This window comes from Notechis scutatus, chromosome 1 (assembly GCF_049901735.1).
Source record: "Notechis scutatus isolate UNSWTSFEM ecotype Mainland chromosome 1, rNotScu1.2, whole genome shotgun sequence".
NCBI classification, from domain to species: Eukaryota; Metazoa; Chordata; class Lepidosauria; order Squamata; family Elapidae; genus Notechis; species Notechis scutatus.
This window is the reverse complement of record NC_142009.1, coordinates 1,764,747-1,784,451: the sequence shown is the minus strand read 5'-3', so window position 1 is coordinate 1,784,451 and position 19,705 is coordinate 1,764,747. Positions and strand designations below refer to the sequence as shown.

At 50.5% G+C, this 19,705-nt stretch overlaps 1 protein-coding gene across 1 annotated transcript in view; it reads left to right on the top strand.

The window, feature by feature from the left end:
• Positions 1-19,705, top strand: part of BLTP2 (bridge-like lipid transfer protein family member 2) — a 53,438-nt gene that overhangs the window by 7,202 nt on the left and 26,531 nt on the right. The window contains 17 exon segments of the mRNA XM_087955667.1: positions 1,594-1,723; positions 2,061-2,089; positions 2,092-2,184; positions 4,745-4,812; positions 4,903-4,923; positions 4,926-5,056; positions 7,868-7,983; positions 9,296-9,459; positions 9,903-10,170; positions 12,124-12,296; positions 12,299-12,331; positions 12,686-13,790; positions 15,106-15,297; positions 15,912-16,114; positions 16,210-16,328; positions 18,086-18,306; positions 19,147-19,337. Coding sequence (XP_087811793.1) covers positions 1,594-1,723; positions 2,061-2,089; positions 2,092-2,184; positions 4,745-4,812; positions 4,903-4,923; positions 4,926-5,056; positions 7,868-7,983; positions 9,296-9,459; positions 9,903-10,170; positions 12,124-12,296; positions 12,299-12,331; positions 12,686-13,790; positions 15,106-15,297; positions 15,912-16,114; positions 16,210-16,328; positions 18,086-18,306; positions 19,147-19,337 — 3,257 coding nt within the window.

Genomic DNA, 19,705 nt, shown 5'->3' with positions numbered 1-19,705 from the left:
CCCAAAATTCAACTTTAAGACTTGGGACTTCAACCCAGAATTCAATTTTAAGACTTGGGGACTTCAACTCCCAGAATTCAACTTTAAGACTTGGGGACTTCAACTCCCAGAATTCAACTTTAAGACTTGGGGACTTCAACTCCCAGAATTCAACTTTAAGACTTGGGGACTTCAACTCCCAAAATTCAACTTTAAGACTTGGGGACTTCAACTCCCAAAATTCAACTTAAGACTTGGGGACTTCTCCCAGAATTCAACTTTAAGACTCGGGACTTCAACTCCCAGAATTCAACTTTAAGACTTGGGGACTTCAACTCCCAGAATTCAACTTTAAGACTTGGGGACTTCAACTCCCAGAATTCAACTTAAGACTTGGGGACTTCAACTCCAGAATTCAACTTTAAGACTTGGGGACTTCAACTCCCAGAATTCAATTTTAAGACTTGGGGACTTCAACTCCAGAATTCCTTTAGATTTGCAGACTCAGCCAGCAAAGCTGGCTGAGGAATTCTGGGAGTTGAAGTCCACAAGTCTTAAAGTTGCCAAGGTTGGACACCCCTGATCTAGCTGGTCGGGCGGAGCTTTTTTGCAACCGGTTCGGTCGAACCGGGCCGAACCGGTTGTCAACTCATCAAACATTCCTAGGCCTGTTTTAGTCCTTGCCATAAAAAAAAAGGGGGGGAGGGAGGCAATCTGGAAGAGCGGCGCAGCAGTTTGGAAGCGGAAGTACATTCCAACTCTTTATCTCTAAAAGATTATAGCTAAACTACCGGAGCTTTTGCCCGCGAATATATTGAATTGGAGAACGGGAATGATGACCTCCAGCCCGTGAACCAGAAGTGGTCTTCAGTAGGTTCTGGCCAGTTCTGGAGAACCGGTAGCGGAAATTTTGAGTAGTTTGGAGAGCCGCCAATACCACCTCCGACTGGAGATTTTGCAGTGTCCTTCCCCTGCCACGCCCACCGAGCCACGCCCACAGAACCGATAGTAAAAGAATTTGAACCTCACCGCCGCCGTGAAGGTGCTCGGTTGGAGAATCTGATTGATGACCCCACCCAGGGGGGGGGGAGTGGGGGAAACAGGGTCCCAGGGGACTGGAAATGACGTAGGCCAGAGTTGGCTTCAAACAGGGCAGGGCCGGTATAGGTCGCCTCTAATGGAAGATTTTTGAAGTTTGGCTCGAGGATCATGATTTTAATTAGAGCGATTGCTTGGAATCCTGACACTGGTAGCATTTCCCCACTGGGCAGCGGCCGAGGGGGAGCGGGCAACACAGCCGCACACCTGGCCCAAGCGTGCTATCTCTTTCCCGCCACCCCGCTCTGGCCCCCCGTGGCCAGGAATCGGTGGCCTCGTCTTCCGTGGAGCCCGCTGTGGGTCAGGTGGGCAGGCACTTCAGGGGTGAGGCCGGGAGGGGCTGCTTTGCCCCACAGATCTAGGACCAATTGGCTTCCGTTTGGGATTCAATGGCTGACCACCGGCTGAATGGCTCAGCTTCCTTTGCCCAGGGGGTCTTGGGGGCATGGCTGTCTTCTCCTCCAGCCCTCTGCTTCACTGGGCCTCCCTTCTCCCCTTTCCTGACAAACCCCCCAGATTCCCCAAAGGATCTCACGCTGGATCCACCGCCCCCCCTGGGCCTGGCCGGCCTGAAGTACCTGCCCTCACGGCTGAAGGTGGACCTGGAGACCACCAGCCTGGTCCTCTCCATGAACAGCCAGAAGAGGTAAGGGGGGGGCGGCGGCTGTGGGGGGGTCCTCTCTGCAAGCCCGGCCTTTGCCCGTCCCCCACCCCTTCTCCCCTGGCTGCAAGAGGGGGGAACCCCAGGTGCAGGCACCCCTGCAGCCAAGAGCAACACCACCACCACCCCCGCAAGAACCACAGAACCACAGAGTGGGAAGGGACCTTGGAGGTCATCTAGTCCGACCCCATACCCTTCCTACCCTTTCAGACAAGTGGGCTTGGAGGGCCCCGGGTTGGGGAAGGCTGCCAGAAGGTGCCGGACTCAGTTGGAGGCAGCTTCCGTCTCGCCCCCTCCCCCCCACCCCCACCCCCTTCTCCAGGCACCTCACCTGGACCCTGAAGCTGCTGCGCTCGCCCACCAGTGCGACGAGGAGCAAATCCCCCTGCGGAGCTTCACCCCCACCTGCGACCTGCCCCAGATGAGCCTCGAGCTGGTGCTGGAAGGCAGGTCTGGGGGGGGGGAGGGGGTTTCCGGGGAGGTGTTCCAACGGTCATAAGTGCGAGAAGCGGCCACAAGTCACTTTTTTCAGTGCGGTTGCAACTTTGAACGGTCACCAAATGAAAGGAGTGCCTATAGTCCTATGGGGGGGGGGATGTCCCTGGGTGGGAGGCAGTGGTGGGCAGGAGCCCCTTTGACTCAGGGACCTTCGGGATGGAGGGAGCCCCTCAAATCCCCCCTTAGAATAGAATAGACAATGGAATGGAATGGAATGGAATTAGAATAGAACATAGAATATAGAATATAGAATATAGAATATAGAATAGAATAGACAATGGAATGGAATGGAATGGAATGGAATCGAATTAGAATAGAATATAGAATATAGAATAGAATAGACAATGGAATGGAATGGAATTAGAATAGAACATAGAATATAGAATATAGAATAGAATAGACAATGGAATGGAATGGAATTAGAATAGAATATAGAATATAGAATATAGAATATAGAATAGAATAGACAATGGAATGGAATGGAATTAGAATAGAACATAGAATATAGAATATAGAATATAGAATAGAATAGACAATGGAATGGAATGGAATGGAATCGAATTAGAATAGAATATAGAATATAGAATAGAATAGACAATGGAATGGAATGGAATTAGAATAGAACATAGAATATAGAATATAGAATATAGAATATAGAATATAGAATAGAATAGACAATGGAATGGAATGGAATGGAATGGAATTAGAATAGAATATAGAATATAGAATATAGAATATAGAATAGAATAGACAATGGAATGGAATGGAATTAGAATAGAACATAGAATATAGAATATAGAATATAGAATAGAATAGACAATGGAATGGAATGGAATGGAATGGAATCGAATTAGAATAGAATATAGAATATAGAATAGAATAGACAATGGAATGGAATGGAATTAGAATAGAACATAGAATATAGAATATAGAATAGAATAGACAATGGAATGGAATGGAATGGAATGGAATCGAATTAGAATAGAATATAGAATATAGAATATAGAATATAGAATAGAATAGACAATGGAATGGAATGGAATCGAATTAGAATAGAATATAGAATATAGAATAGAATAGACAATGGAATGGAATCGAATTAGAATAGAATATAGAATATAGAATATAGAAAATAGAATAGAATAGACAATGGAATGGAATGGAATTAGAATAGAACATAGAATATAGAATATAGAATATAGAATAGAATAGACAATGGAATGGAATGGAATGGAATGGAATCGAATTAGAATAGAATATAGAATATAGAATAGAATAGACAATGGAATGGAATGGAATTAGAATAGAACATAGAATATAGAATATAGAATATAGAATAGAATAGACAATGGAGATGGAATGGAATGGAATGGAATCGAATTAGAATAGAATATAGAATATAGAATATAGAATATAGAATATAGAATATAGAATATAGAATATAGAATAGAATAGACAATGGAATGGAATGGAATGGAATGGAATCGAATTAGAATAGAATATAGAATATAGAATAGAATAGACAATGGAATGGAATCGAATTAGAATAGAATATAGAATATAGAATATAGAATATAGAATATAGAATATAGAATATAGAATAGAATAGACAATGGAATGGAATGGAATCGAATCGAATTAGAATAGAATATAGAATATAGCATAGAATAGACAATGGAATGGAATCGAATTAGAATAGAATATAGAATATAGAATATAGAATATAGAATAGAATAGACAATGGAATGGAATGGAATGGAATAGAATGGAATAGAATAGAATAGAATAGAATGGAATATGGAATATGGAATATGGAATATAGAATAGACAATGGAATAAGAATAGAATAGAATAGAAAATAGAAAATAGGGTAAGTAGAATAGAACAGAACAGAACAGAATAGAATTCTTTATTGGCCAAGTGTGATTGGACACACAAGGAATTTGTCTTTGGTTCATAACCTCTCAGTGTACAAAGGAAAAATAAAATAAAATAAAATACATTCATCAAGAATCATAAGGTACAACACTTTGTGATAGTCATAGGTTACTAAATAAGCAATCAAATCATACTAGGAAACTCAATACAACAATATAAATTGTAGAGATACAAGCAACAAGGTTATAGTCGTAAGTGGGAGGAGATGAGAAGAGTAATAGTAATAAGTCTTAGTAGATAATTTGAGTAAATAATTGTTTATAATAATTATTACTTATAATTTTAATATAGTATATATTATATTTTATCATATATATATATATTATAGAATATTAATACAAATATAGTAAGTTAATAATTATTTACTTAGTAAATAACAATTATTTACTTAGTAAATAATAATTATTTAAATAATAATTATTTACTTAGTAAATAATAATTATTTACTTAGTAAATAATATACTGCCCTGAATAGTGGCCGTGGGGAAGGGGAGGCTGGGAAAGGGCACCCTCAGGTGATCCCGCGGAAGGGGAGGAGCCAGCTCAGCCGCCATCTTCCTGCCTCCCCAGACGGGCTGCTGCTGTCGCAAAGCCGCCAACGCATCGTGTGCCTCAACCTGCTGAAGGCCAGCCTGCAGGTGAGCCCCCGTGGGGTACCTGGGGTCGCCTCCCCCCCAGTCTCTGCCCCTCCCTCTGAGCCTCTCTCTCCCCCCTCCCCCTCCCTGCAGGTCATGGCCATTGACATCTCCGTGTGGCCGTCATGGTCAGCACCTGCATTGTCCACTACCGGCACCAAGAGTTCTCCCACTGGGTGGGCCTGCTGGCCTCGGCGGAGCAGGGAGCCCCCGGCTGGGCCCTCTTGGCCAGGGGCCCCGGCGGCAGGTGAGTGCGGCCGTCACGCGGGTTGCGGGGTCGCGGGAAGGGGCTTGGCTGGGCAGCTGCCCAGGCAGGCCTCAACTAATGGCCGCAAAGCGAACCAACGTTGCTAAGCGAGACGTTTCTTCAGTGAGTTTTGCCCTGTTCTGTGGCCTGCCTTGCCACCGTTGTTAAATGAATCACCTCAGGGGATAAGTTGGTCACCTGGTCGTTGAGTGAATCCGGCTTCCCCGGTGGACTTTGATCATCAGAAGGCTACAAAAGGGGATCACGTGACCCTCTCCCCCCGGGACACCGTCCGTCCTCCCTGGGACCGTCATAAGTATGAGTCAGTGGCCAGGTGTCTGAATTTTGATCATATGACCGTGGGGAGGCTGCAACGCAACGGTCATATGTGTGAAAAAGGGTCATAAGTCGCTTTTTTCAGGGCCGTTGTAACTTCGGACAGTCACTAAGTGAACTGTTGTAAGTCGAGGACTTCTGAACGGAGGGCAGGCAAGCATCTTGGCGCACAGCCACCCTGGTCTCCTCTGGGCAGCAACCCTGGAGCCCTTTACAATGTTTCATTTAGTGACCGATGGAAATTACAACGCACTGAGAAAAGTGACCGCTGGCTGTTTTTCACACTTGCGACCGTTGCAGCGTTCCCCGTGATCACATGATCCGAATTCAGACATAATTTGCAACTGGTCCCGGGTCCCCCTTTGCGGCTTTCTGGCAAGCACAAATCAACGGGGAAGCCAGGTTCATTTAACGACCATCTGACTCACTTAACGACTGCAGGGATTCACTTAACGAGTATGGCAGGAAAGGTCGTAAAATGGGGCAAAGTTCACTTAACAACTGCCTGGCTTATCAACAACAATTTGGGGTTTTGATGGCGGTTGTAAGTCGAGGAATGCCAGTTAATTATTTTATTTGGTTCCTTTTGAAGCCTGATCAGTTTTCAAACTCAAAACCTTCACTGAGAAGGGAGGGAATCGGGTTTGGGGAGTCTTTCTCACACACACACACACACACACACACACACACACAAACTCACGGCCTTTTCCAGCAGGAACTGGCCAGACTGAGTCAGTCGGCCGGCCGGTCTGCCTTCCTTCCCTGCGGCCAAACCGGCTGAACCGGCCGAGTGGGGTCCCAGGGGGGTCAAAGCCAGTCCTGGCAGCAGGATTTTGGGGGCTTCATTGTCCCCCCCGCAGCAGGATTGAGGGCTACTCGCCTGGGGACAAGAGTTATACCGAAGAGAAGCATTAAAGAAAGGATGCCAAAGGAGGGATGAAACGAAAGGGGGATGAGAAAAAAAATCAAAATATGAAATCGGAGGTCTCCAAACGTGGCTATGGTGGACTTCAACTCCCAGAATTCCCCAGTCAGCAAAGCCCCTGGTGTAAATGATTTTAAATAGTTGTTGACTTGGCCTGTGGCAGGTTGGCCCACGTGTGTGCGTGGGGAGGGTGAGTTGATGAAGAAAAAGGAACCGCCACCCCCAAATTCCCCCGGGAGGAAAGATTCTGAGGGAATTGGGGGTGGGGATTTCATTTGGCTTCATCAACCCCCCTCAAAGCACTCGCCCTAAACCACGGACCGGCTGGGTCCGGACTGAGCCAACCCATCAAGTCAACAAGATTCAATTATTTGAAGTAATTTGAAAAGATATATATATATTTTAATCTTTCTCATTCGCATTTCGTTTCATCCCTCCGGGTCCCTCTGTACGTGAACCCCAAAGGCCCAAAGGGGATACCCTAATGTTCCCCAATGGTCTCCAGTCTTGGCCGCTTTAAGGCTTGGGGACTTCAACTCCCAGAATTCCACAGATCTTAAAAGTGGCCCAGGTTGGAGACCTGGCTAGGGAATTCTGGGAGTTGAAGTCCACAAATCTTAAAAGTGGCCAAGATTGGAGACCCCTGCTTCAGAGTCACAGGGGCAGTGGTGATATTGTACTGGTTCGGCCCAGTTTGGGCAAACCGGTAGTAAAAAAATGCTACTGTTCGGCTGAACCGGTAGTAAAAAAAACAGCTACCGGTTTGGCTGAACGGATATTTCTTTTTTTTTTCCCCTCCCAACGATCAGCTGTTCCGACAATCAGCTGTGCTGGGATCCCATTTGCTGTCCTAGTGCTTCCTCCAGGAGGCAAAAAACGGAGCGCGGGGGGCGGTTAGCTGCAAAAAAGAAGCCACACCCACCCACTCACGTGGCCACGCCCACTTAGCCACGCCCACAGAACCAGTAGTAAAAACATTTGCATCCCACCCTTGCTCAGGGGCTGCCCTTGGCCAGGATTCGGTTTGGCCCCTCCAGCCATTTGCAGCCTGTGGATGCTGGGTCAAGGCCTAGGCGGGGGTGGGGGGTGGGGGAAATGGTGGGTGCTTTGGCTATGGAGGTGTCCCATTGGAGGATATGAATGGCAATACATCCAGGGGGTGGGGTGGGGGAAACCAGGGTCAAGGGTGACAAGGAATGATGTGTCTCAGAGTCGGCTGCCCTCAGGCAGCACCGGCACGTCTACTCCGAATAAATCTTCATTGAGCTTTGAAAAATCCGGCTGGAGACTCCTGATGTAAATGGGGGTCACGGCCGGAGCCCTGACACTGGGCCTCGCTAGGCAGGGTAGCCAAGAAGGTCCCCGTGCCCTGGTCCCAATTGGGGGCTTCCGGAGAGCCTCTTGCGCTGCTTCAACAAGCCAGGATCCCCTTTAGGGCGAAAGGCCTCCCGCTCCTTAACTGGGCTACAGAGATTGAACGCTGTTTCCTTATGTCACGCACCCCTCCTCCTCCCCTCCTGTTCCCCCATCCTCCTCCTCCTCCTCCTCAGGATGCCGCAGATCCTGGCCACCATCATCCTCAGCGCTTCGGTGTCCAACGTCAGCCTCTCCGTGCAGCTGGGAGACACCCCACCCTTCGCCCTGGGCTTCAACTCCATCTCCATGGGTGAGTGGCCGGAGCTGCCCTCCTCAGCGTCCGGCCGGCCGGCTCTCTGATCACCCCAATCTTTTCAAGGGCCACCTGGAGACCCTCCCTTCCCACGGGAGTGCAGCTCCCTTAGGGGCCCGAGTCCTCTTCCCTTCCTTCTCTACCCCTCTCCTCTCAAATGGTCAGTCTGACTCGTGGCCAGCCAGACCAGGCCAGATTCTTGCTTCCTGCTCTCTGCCCCTCCCACCCCAGAAGACGTCCATCCTTGGATGCGGCCTTCCTCCGTGTTATCCCCCCGAATGCCTTTCAGACCCGTGAAGGTCTCCGAAGTTGCCGCTGCTTGCCCGTTCCCCATTTTAATTCATTCATGACTTAAATTTTATACACTGCCCATCTCCCTCTCTCGGGTGACTTTGGGTGGTCTATAATAGACCAAACATAAATATAAACCCATGAAAAGTATTCAAATCCAGATTAACAATAGTTATAAACGTTACTCAAGTATGATTAAACATTGTTTTCTGTTTGAAATTAAATCAGAGGACCCCAAACGTGGCCACTTTTATGACATGTGGACTTCAACTCCCAGATTTTCCCAGCCAGCTGGCCTGGCTGAAATCTGAGTTGAGTCCACAGTAATAAAAATAAGCCACGTTAAGTCTGATTTATAAATGCCCCTGGTTTGTTAAGAGGCCCCCGGCTGACTCTCCATGATAGAAATCCAGTCCGGTAGCCCCTTTTCACTTCATTAGATAGGTCCCATTATTTGGGACGAGAACATTTGTCACTAAGCGAGGCAGTTAAGTGAAATCCTGCCCAATTTTACAACCTCTTTTTGTTGGGTTCCTCAAGCGAATCACCACAGTTGTTAAGTGAATTAACGCGGTTCTTAAGTGAGTCAGCCTTCCACCATTGACCTTCCTTGTTGGAAGCAAGCTAGATTTTATTTAAAAGCTTTGAAGTTTTCGTGAGGGTCTGGATTTTTTTTCTCCTTCATTGCAGGGCAGAGGTGGGGAAGCGGTGGGCCCTTTAAGACTTGTGGACTTCAACTCCCAGCATTCAGCTGGCTCAGGAATTCTGGGAGTTGAAGTTGTTTCCCATCTCCTTGGCCCAGTAACACAACTCTGGTTTTGCAAGTTCTGCAGTGATACACCATGCCCGCTTCCCCCTTAATAATTGGGGTGGGGGAAACAAGACCCCCCCCTCAATGCCAAAAGCAACCAAGAAGGAAAAGAGCCCCCTTGTGGCGAGATGGGGAGGGGCGCACCAATTTAATAAATAAATAGAAAGCCATAATAGACGCGGCCATCGCCTTCCTCCTCTGACTTAGATTACCAGCACCTCCGTCCTCAGAGCGTCCACCAGCGGGCTGTGCTGGCCGTCGACCACTTCTGCTGGCGGGTGGGGGCGGACTCGCACATCCAGCGGGCCCCCCACCCCCCGAACATGCACGTCTGGGGAGAAGCTTTCATCCTGGACTCCTTCAACCTGCAGGTGCAGCACAAGGCAGGCGGGGGGGTGGGGGGGGGCGGCAGGCTGGTGTGGGGTTACCTCCCTGCTGCTCAACCTCATGCGCGTGAAGCACGCTCTAATAGAACTGGTAGTAAAATAAAAATGGGGTGAATTCCACCCCTGGCACGGCTCCATTGGCGCGAGCGACGGGCACTCCTGCGTGAAGCTCCATTGGCATGAGTACCCGCCACTCTCTCAAATGGAGCTTGCTTGCGTGGCCCGGTTCCAAACAGGACGCGGCGGCCCGATACTGGTCCAGAACTGGGAGATTGGAGACCTCTGGGTTATCTGGTGTGATGGGAGGGAAGGTCTGCAGGCGGGGGGGGAGGGGATCCTGGCTTTGACTCTCCAGCTGAGACCCCACCCGCTGCCTCTCGGCGCACCCCAGGGCCTCGCTGGACGTTGTCCCTCCGCTCGTTCCACAGGGCAGCTACAACCAGCCGCTGGGCACGTCCAGCACTCACGCGGACACCCTGTTCCTGGATTGCACCCTGCGGGGGCTGCAGCTGGAGTCCTCAGACGCCTGCACCGACTGCCTCTCCCGGCTGCTGCTGCTCTTGCGGCCTCAGGACCCTGGGCCCCCGGATCCCCTGGAGGAGCCGCCCCCCACTCTGGGGGAGGAATTTGGGGTGCTTTGGAAGGTGGACCTCAAGGTGGAGGACGTCAACCTCTTTACGCTCTCCAGCTTGGCAGGTAAGACTTGGGGGCAGCGGCCTTGGATGACTCGGGGTTTAGAACAAATTTTATTAATTTTCAAAAACAATACACAAACCAACAAAACATAAAATGTAAGAACATAGAATATCTTTTAAGAAAACAAATAAAACATCTTGTTTAAGTAGAGCATAGTTCCAAATTATCCCATTTTCATACAAACACAATTTAATATGCATTTTACATATTCAACTTCATATCTTATTACTCTTTTTCCAATTTCTCACTATTTTTCTCTTTACTTCTATTCAATTTTATTCATTAAACTTATACTTTCATCTATCTTATTTACAATTTCATATGTTCTCATCCAACAATCTTAATTCTCAATAAGCAAACATAAACAAACAAAACACGTAACATGAAAACATAAAACTTCTTTTTAGAAAGCGGCTTAGCCCGGGTTACATCTTTTTGTGCAGACATAAATCAAATTCATGCTCACCTTATATGCTATTTCAATCTTATTTAACATTCTATACTTTCTATATGTCTTCTCTCCTCTTTTCACTCTCTTAATTCTATTTTATTTACTTCATCTCAATTTAAATCATTATACTTTTGATCTTTTGTCCGTTCTTTTTCAATTGTCTATTTATCTTTTCTCTTTAATACAATTTTTTTTCCCTGTAATCAGTGGTTGAAGTATGACGCCTTTCTATCTTTCCCCCAATTTAACACTTAAAATACTACATAATTTCCATTCTGATTCTGCTTAGTACATTCTAAATAACTTTTTAAAATAAAAAAAAAACATAATAAGCTTATAATATAGTAAAAACAATGTTCCATAACAAATTAATTAGTTAAACTCTATTATTAAATCTTAGGTATTTTACACATTCCCTACAATATTCTATTAACACATATAATATTCCAGTTTTCTAACTCTATTTCAAATACAAATACTACAATACAATCTTGTGTACTTTTGCAGAATCTCTTTAAATCGTATTTTACCCTTTATCTCTAAAAAACCCCCTGTTTTTTAGCATCTTGTTTTAGGCCTTTATAACTTCTTTTTCCTTTTTCCCTTCCTTTCTTGTTAAATCTAACCTTTTTACCCCCCACCCCATCTCTCAATCTCCACCCTTTTAGTCTCCCCTCTCTGTTGTATTTCTCTTTTCTGTTGCTTTCTGACATTATATCGATTTTTCACCTTATTTTTCCCTTTCTTGGTTGTTTTTTTAGATCTTGAATTCTCCATTTTCTTTCCGCCTTTTCCCTTTTCTTCATCAACTAAAATAGTTTGTCCATTAAAGATGGCTTCTCCTTCTTCCTCCCAGCTTTCTGATTGCTGTATTTCCTGATAGGTAGAAATCGCCATTTCTAAGAAGTGGAAAACAGATCCAAAAAGCCCTTGCCTTCTTGTTCCTCTTCTTTTAGCTTTTTAAATTCCATTTTCAATTCTTCCACGGATAATGCCATTGTTTTATTTTTATTTTTTTAAACAATCCAAGTGTTTTTAGACTTTCAAAAAATAGTTTGCAAAAGGGGGGGGGTGTCTTTTGTACCTTGGGAAAGTAGCAGAGAGGAGGAGACCCCTTTGCTTGAGGGGGGAGGCTGAGGCAGGGACTGGCCCTTCTGGGCCCCAGCTTTCAACTTCTGAACCCAGAAATTATTTTGAGGACAGTTGTGGGGTGGACAGTTGTGCCCGGGCCTCACTGAATGTCTCTGTGTTTCTCTCTCTTTCTCTTTCTCTCTCTTTCTCTTTTTCTCTCTCTCTCTTCTTTCTCTCTTTCTCTTTTTTCTTTCTCTTTCTCTTTTCTTTCTCTTTCTCTTACTCTCCCTTTTCGCTTTCTTCTTTCTCTTTCTCTCTTCTTTCTCTCTCTCTCTTTTCTTTCTCTTTCTCCCTCTCTTCTTTCTGTTTTTCTTTCTTTTTTCTTTCTCTCCCTTTCTCTTTCTCTCTCTCTCCCTCCCTCTTTCGTCCAGGGGCCACAGAGCTTCGGGTGGACACCCTGACCACGCTGGGCAGTGCCGAGAGCTGTACCATCAGCATCCAGGGGGTGGCGCTGTCCCTGGTGAAGAGCCTAGCGGAGAAGATGCAGCCCTGTTGCAAAGCCCCCGCCATCCCCAGCCCAGTGGCTGGCCTGGCTGCCCTCTCTGCCTCACCTACCGCAGCAGCATCCGCTCCCTGGAGGTGCCTCTCCTTCCTCTCCCTCGCTGGTCGCCTCCCCCTGCCCCAATCGCTTTGCAAGGGAACTGGGTTCCCGCCCCATCTGGAGTCCCGCCCAAGGAAGAGGCCACCTCCGGGGAGTCCAGCCCAAGCAGCCCAGGGAGGGGGGCTCGTGGGGGGCTTTCAGGTCCGAGGTAACATTGCCCCCTCCCAGGATCACTCAGGGCCAGCCTCGGTTGGCATCGTTGTTTCCAACTCTCCTCAACTCCCCCTCTTGGGGTGTCCGAGGAACGGGCTAGAGAAAATGGGGAATGAGGGGGGCTGGACAGGCAGCCTTGTTTGGGAGGGGGTCTCATCACCCAAGGTGTCCTTCCCCAGGTGCAATGCGGAGAACACCTGACGCTGCTCTGGAGCCTGGCCACCCACATGTACCTGTTTGAGCACCTGCTGGCCACTCGGCGCTGCTTCGAGACGCTGCAAAGCCTGCTGTCGCCCGCCAAGCCCACCTCTGCGACCCTTCCCCGGCAGGGCCCCGAAGGCCGCCTCCCTGCCCAGGACGGGGCCCCTTTCCCTGAGGGCCCGGCCCCCAGGAGGCTGCTGGGGCTGACCCTGGAGTTCAGCTCTCTGAAGGTGACCGCCTTCGTGTCGGAGAGCCGCTACTTGAGCCTGGCGGCCGAGCGGCTTTTACTCAATCGGCACGGTGCGTCCCTCCACGCCTACTGCCCGGGGCTGGTGGCCGGCTTTGACGGCAACAGCATCCTGGTCCTGAAGGAGGTGGAGCTGCAGGCCCTGCCGGAGCTGGAGGAGATGATCCTGCACCGAGGCCCCTTTCCCAACCTCTGCACTTTGCGCAACCGCGTCTGGGCCCTTTCCTGCGCCAGCGTGGCGGTGGAGTTCCCCTACCAGTACGACTTCTCGGCTACGTTGGACGAGGCGCTGGGCGTGCAGAAGTGGCTGAGGGGGCTCCACGGGAGGAAGGCCGCCGCCAGCGAGGCCCCACCCGGCCCCTTGCCCCCCGACCTGCTGCTCAAGGTCCAGCACTTCTCCTGGGTCTTCCTGGACGACGTCTTCGAGGTGAAGCTGCGCGACAACTACGAGCTGATGAAGGACGAGAGCAAGGAGAGCGCCAAGCGGCTGCACCTGCTGGACGCCAAGGTGGCCGCCCTGCGCAAGCAGCACGGGGAGCTGCTCCCGGCCCGGAAGATCGAGGAGCTGTACGCCTCCCTGGAGAAGAAGAACATCGAGATCTACCTGCAGCGCTCCCACCGGCTCTACGCCAACACGCCCATGCGCAAGGCGCTCATCACGTGGACCCTGTGCGGCCTGGAGCTGGCGGCGCTGGCGGATGAGGCCTTCTCCGGGGCGGAGCGGGTGCTGCAGCAGATCCGGGACATGGATGCCGCCAGCCCCTTCCCCCCTGAGGGCCTGGAGCTCCTCACCCACTGGTGCCGCATGGTCAAGGGAAGCGTCAAGACTTTCTTCGGTGAGTGCGCGGCCGGGCTGCATGGCGTACCGGGGCCAGGGGTGGAATTCTGACGGTTTGGACCGGTTCGGGCGAACTGGTTCTCCAAACCAGTAGTTGAACCGACCGGCTGGCCCTGCCCTCCCCTCCCCTCCCCGGAGTCTCCACGCGGCCCGTTTTGGAGGCAGGTAAGGGCAGGGTCTGTGCGGAGGCTCTGGGAGGGGGAAAAATGGCCGTCCGGGAAGCTCCAGTACGCCACGCCCACCCAGCAACCGGGCAGCGAACCGATTGCCGGGATGTTTGAATTCCACCCCCGATCAGGGCCTGTCTGTCAACTTCTGTGCCTTCATGGGTTGAGGAATGTGGCGATTCGATGTTCTATTTGTTGTTCAGCTGCTAAATTGGGTCTGAATCGTTGTGGCCCCCATGGAGCAGAGCTCTCCCACCTTGACCACGCTAAGCCTGGGGGATGTCAACTCCCAGAATTCCCCATTTTTTCCCCCCTAAATAAATGCATCATTTTTCTAGATAAATAAATGAATCGGTTTTTCTGAACAGCTTTCTCTAAACCAGGGGTCCCCCAAACTTGGCCCCTTTAAGACTTGTGGACTTCAACTCCCAGAATTCTCCAGGCAGTTTCACCAGTCTTAAAAGCGGCCAAGGTGGGAGATCCCTGGTCTGCTGGCTGGGGAATTCTGGGAGCCGAAGTCCCCAAGTCTTAAAGGGGCCTGATCCCTCCCTTGTTGGGATTCTGGCAGTGACCCCCATTTAAATCCTGAGTCTCGAGCCAAACTTCCAAAACTTCAAAACGATTTATTAGGAGTTGACATGCCGGCATTGCCTGGGTGCAGCCGACTCTGAGGTACATCATTCACTGTCACCCTTGACCCTGGTTTTTGCCCCCCCCCCCAACCCCTGGGTGTATCGTAATTTGTATCCTCCAATGGGACATGTCCATAGCCCAGAGCCATCAATCAGGATCTCCAGTTAGAATTTTGCGAGGCAGAAACTTCAGTCACCTAGTTACTATGTTTGAAAAGCTAAAAGGGGGGGGTCTAAGCTTTGCTGAAGGAAGGGGGATGCAAGACAAGAGCTAACTAGAGGACAGCCAAACGTGCCTGGGGACTGTCGAATGTGAAAACGGGCCATGGGTGCCCCCGTGGATCTGGGGTTACAGCGAGGCTCTTCTGGCTATGGAGGGGCCCCTCCGTTGAACGCCATAAGCTCTCCCCTAGGAGCTGTTTGAAGAGAAAAGAGGTGAAGGAGCCCCCCCACCCCAAGCCCCCCCACCCCTTCTCAACGTGGCCTCTTTCCTCTGCTCCTCCCCCCCCCCCAGTGCGGATCCGGGACTACCCCCGTTATTTATTCGAGATCCGGGACTGGAGGCTGTCGGGCCGGCTGGCCGGTGCAGAGACCCCTGGGCAGCCCTGCTCTCGCCGGCGTCAGAAGCTGGAGCTGGGGGCCCCGTGGGGCCCTGTGACCGTGGAGAGGAACATGCCGCCCTTGAAGTTCTACCACGACTTCTGCTGTAAGTCCTGCTGGGGGAGGAACGGGCGGGGGCTGGCTGGTGTAATCCTGGCAGCCCCACAGCCCTCCCTGAATTGTCCCGAATTGTGGGTTGGGGCGAGGAGGGGGCTCTGACGCCATTGGGGGAGGGGGAAGGGCCTCTGATCCCCCTTATTGCCCCCTCCTCTTCCAATGCCCCTAATTCCCCACCCCCCTTGTCAGGATTCCGGCACTGACCCCCCCCCATTTAAATCCTGAGTCTCGGGCCAAACTTCCAAAACTTCCAAAGGATTTATTGGGAGTGAACATGCCCAACACTGAGACACGTCATTCCTTGTCCCCCTTGACCCTGGTTTCCCCCACACCTCCATCCCTCTGGGTGTATCCTAATTCATATCCTCCAATGGGACACGTCCATAGCCCAGAGCCATCCATCATGTTCTCCAATTAGAATTTTGCCTGGCAGAAACTTCAGTCGCCTAGTTACTATCTTTGAAAAAACATTGATGGAATGCACTTTCGATTTCCAAGCTGCCGCACTGCTCCCCCCTCGCTTTCTGTTATGGCCACTCTTAAAAAGACCCTAGCGATATTTGATGAGTTGACCCCCCTCTCCTCCTTTGCCCCCCCCCCCAGCCGAGGTCTACCAGTTTACCATCGTCTGGGGGCCCTGCTGGGACCCCGCCTGGACCCTCATTGGACAGGCCATCGACCTGCTGACCAAGCCTTCCGAAGACCCCAGCCCGCCTCTCCCCTGGTGGGACAAGAGCCGCCTGCTGCTGCACGGCGACTGGCACATGGATATCGAGCAGGCCAGCCTCCACCAGGTGGCCACGGAGGTGAGGCAGCGGCCACGGGGGATAAGGGGCGGGGGCAGCCTCGGGCCCGGACTTCCCCACCCACCCTCGTCTTCTCTCCCCCACGCCCCTTGCAGGATCCCTACAACACCACGGAGAACCTGCACTGGGAGTGGAACCGCCTCTCCTTCCACTGGCAGCCCGGCCAGTTTGTCTTCAAGGGAGACCTAGACGTCAACGTCCGGACAGCCTCCAAGTGGGTAATAGCCAGGGGTGGGATTCTAACAGTTCACACCTATTCGCTAGAACCGGTTGTTAACCTTCTAAGCGGTTCGGAGAACCGATTGTTAGAAGAAATTACTGGCCTAATCCTGTAAGGAAGGCAGGAAGGAAACATTCTGGGGTTGCTTACAGAAACTGCCTCTCCGTTAACCCTTATTACGTTCTTGGCAGGACTAGACTTCCTGTCTCAGGAACATCTCTGGAGTTTATTCCCCTCCTTTGCTGGTACTTTGCTTGTGTGCAGTGACCATTCAAAGTTACAATGGCACTGAAAGAAGTGACTTATGACCCTTTTTCACACTTACGACGGTTGCAGCATCCCGACAGTCATGAGAGGAGATGCGTGCCTCGATGTGAGTGATGTTGAGTTGGCCACGCCCAGCCAATAACATGACCGCCAAGCCATGCCCACCACCTAAGCCACGCCCACAGAACCGGGTGTTAAAAAAATTGAATCCCACCCCTGGTAATATCCCACCCCACCCCACCCCGGCCCAGGGAAGGGGCCGGCAGGGGCTCTCAAATACAATGGGCTAAACAGACCACTTTTAAAATAATTTAAATCCCCCCCATTTGTTTTCTAAACGAATAATTCATTGTTCTAGATAAATAAATGAATCCGTTTTTCTGAACAGCTTTCTCTAACCCAGGGGTCTTCCAGCTTGGCCCCTTTAAGACTTGGGGACCTCAACTCCCAGAATTCTCCAGGCAGCTTCACCAGTCTTCAAGGGGCCCAGGTGGGAGACCCCTGGTCTGCCGGCTGGGGGATTCTGGGAGTTGAGGTCCCCAAGTCTTAAAGGGGCCAAGCTGGGAGGCTTTTTCTAGGCGAATAAATGACATTTCTAAGCAAGGCAGTCCTCAATTAAGACCAAAACTGGGCCCAAAATTTCAATTCCTGAAACAGTTCAGTGAGTCTTGCCCTATTTTATGACTTTCCTTGCCACAGTTGTTAAGTGAATCGCTGGGGTTGTTAAGTGAATCTGGCTTCCCCATGGACTCTGCTTGTGAGAAGGTTGCCAAAAAAAATTGCATTAACCCAGGACACGGCAACCGTCGCAAATACAAGTCACTTTTCCAAGCACCTGAATTTTGGGGACCAAAGGTGGTAAGTGTGAAAAACGGTCATAAGTCACTTTTCTCGGTGCCGTTCTAACTTTGAATGGTCACTAAATGAATGGACGAAAGAGCTTTGAGCAGTTCACTAAATGGAACTGTTGTAAACCAAGGACCACCTGTATTTCTAAATATAAAAGGGAAATATTCTAAGTAAACATTCTATGTAAATCAATTTTAGAAAGAAGGGAAGGAAGGAAGGAAGAGGAAGAAGAAGGAAGGAAAGAAGGAAGGAAGGAAGGAAAGGAAGGAAGGAAGGAAGGAAGGAAGGAGGGGGATGGGAAGAGAATGGGAGGGAGAGAGGGAAGGAAAGGAATGGTGGAAGGAAGGAAGGAGAGGATGGGAGGGAGAGGGAGGCAGGGAAGGAAGGGGGGAGGGAGGGAGGAGAAAATGAGGGAGGAAGGAAAGGAAGGAATGAGAGGATGGGAGGGAGGAAGAAGGAAGGAAGGTGAGAGGAAGGTGGAAATGAATGAATGAATGAATGAATGAATGAAGGAAGGAAGGAAGGAAGGAAAAGGAAGAAGGAAGGAAGAAGGAAGGAGGGAGGGAGGAAGGAAGGAGGAAGGAGGAAGGAGGAGGATGGGTCTGACTCCTGGCTCCCTCCCCTCTCCTGGGCAGGTACGATGACTGCTGCTTCCTCCACCTGCCCCAGCTGTGCATGACCCTGGACCTGACCTGGCTGTGCCACGGGAACCCCCACGACCACCACAGCCTGGTGCTGCGCTCCCCGGAGTTCCTGCCGGAGGTGCCCGTGGGGCAGCAGTACGACTCCTACCGGGCCTTCCGCTCCGAGAACCTCAACCTGGCCATCCGCATGGACCTCACGCGGCCCAGTGGTGGTGAGCGCCAGGGGGGGAGGGCCATGTGTTGGGGAGGGGGTGCCGGGACTGGGGAGGCCCTGCGGCTCAGGATGGCAGCCACCCGTGTAAGTAGGACTTCCCGGAGGGGCTTTTTCCCCCCACAGGCAACTGGGCTTCCTTGGGTTTTCCTTTGAAAACGTTTCGCTTCTCATCCCAGAAGCTTCTTCTGTTCTTCAGGGTTCCGTCCTTTCTCCCTCCTTCCCGCCCTCCCTCCCTCCCATTTCTTTTTCTTCCTTCTTCTTTTTCTTTCTATTTTCCTTCCATCACCTTTTCCTCTGTCCCTCCCTCCCTCCTTCCTTCCTTTGCCTTTTCTTCTGTCCTCCCTCCCTCCTTTTCTTTTTCTTTCCTTCCTTCCTTTCGCTCTCCCTCCCTCCCCCTTGCTCCTTCCTTCCTTCCTTCCTTCCCCACTTCCTCTTGCTTCTCCCTCCCTCCCGTCTTCCCTCCCTTCTTCCCTTTGGCTTCTTCTCTTTCTTTCTCTCTGTTTCTGTTTCTTTCTCTCTCTCTCTCTCTCTCTGAAGAACTGAAGGAGCTTCCTGGATGAGGAGAGAAACATTTTCAAGGAGAAACAACCCAAGAAAGTTGCCTTTGGGGGAGAAAAGGCCCCTCGGGGAGGAGCGGGAGAGCCACAGAGCAGGGGTCTCCCCGCTTGGCCCCTGGAAGACTTGGGGACTCCAACTCCCAGAATTCCTCAGCCAGTGAAGTCTGACCGTGGAATTCTGGGAGTGGGAGTCCCCAGCCTCAAGGGGCCAGGGTGGGAGGCTCCGGAGGAGGGGGCACTCAGACGGGGTTGACCAGCGCCTGCCTTCTCGGCCCCCCCAGAGGCCTCCCAGCCGCGCATCCTCCTCTACAGCAGCACCCTGCGCTGGATGCAGAACTTCTGGGCCACCTGGACCAGCGTCAGCCGGCCCATCTGCCGCGGGAAGCTCTTCGGCAGCCTCAAGCCCAGCAAGAAGAAACTGGGCCAGCACTACCGCCAGCTCTCCTGCACCGCCCTCTTCCCCAGGCTGCAGGTGGGCGGCCCTCCCCCTCCGAGGAAGGGCCTTGGGGAGGGGCTGGATTGGCCCAAGCGGGGTGGGGGTGCGGCGCTTGGGAAGGTCCCCCTGAATTACAAGGCTGTGTGTTCCCACCTTCCTGGGATCCGTCCATCCCTCTGGACTTTCTCTCCCTCTTCCTTCCTTCCTTCTTTCTCTCTCTCTCTCTTTCCTTTCCTTCCTCCCTTCTTTCTCTTTCTTTCTTTCTTTCTTTCTTTCTTTCTTTCTTTCTTTCTTTCTTTCTTTCTTTCTTTCTTTCTCTCTCTCTTTCCTTTCTCCCTCCTTTCTTTCTTTCTTTCTTTCTTTCTTTCTTTCTTTCTTTCTTTCTTTCTTTCTCTCTCTCTCTC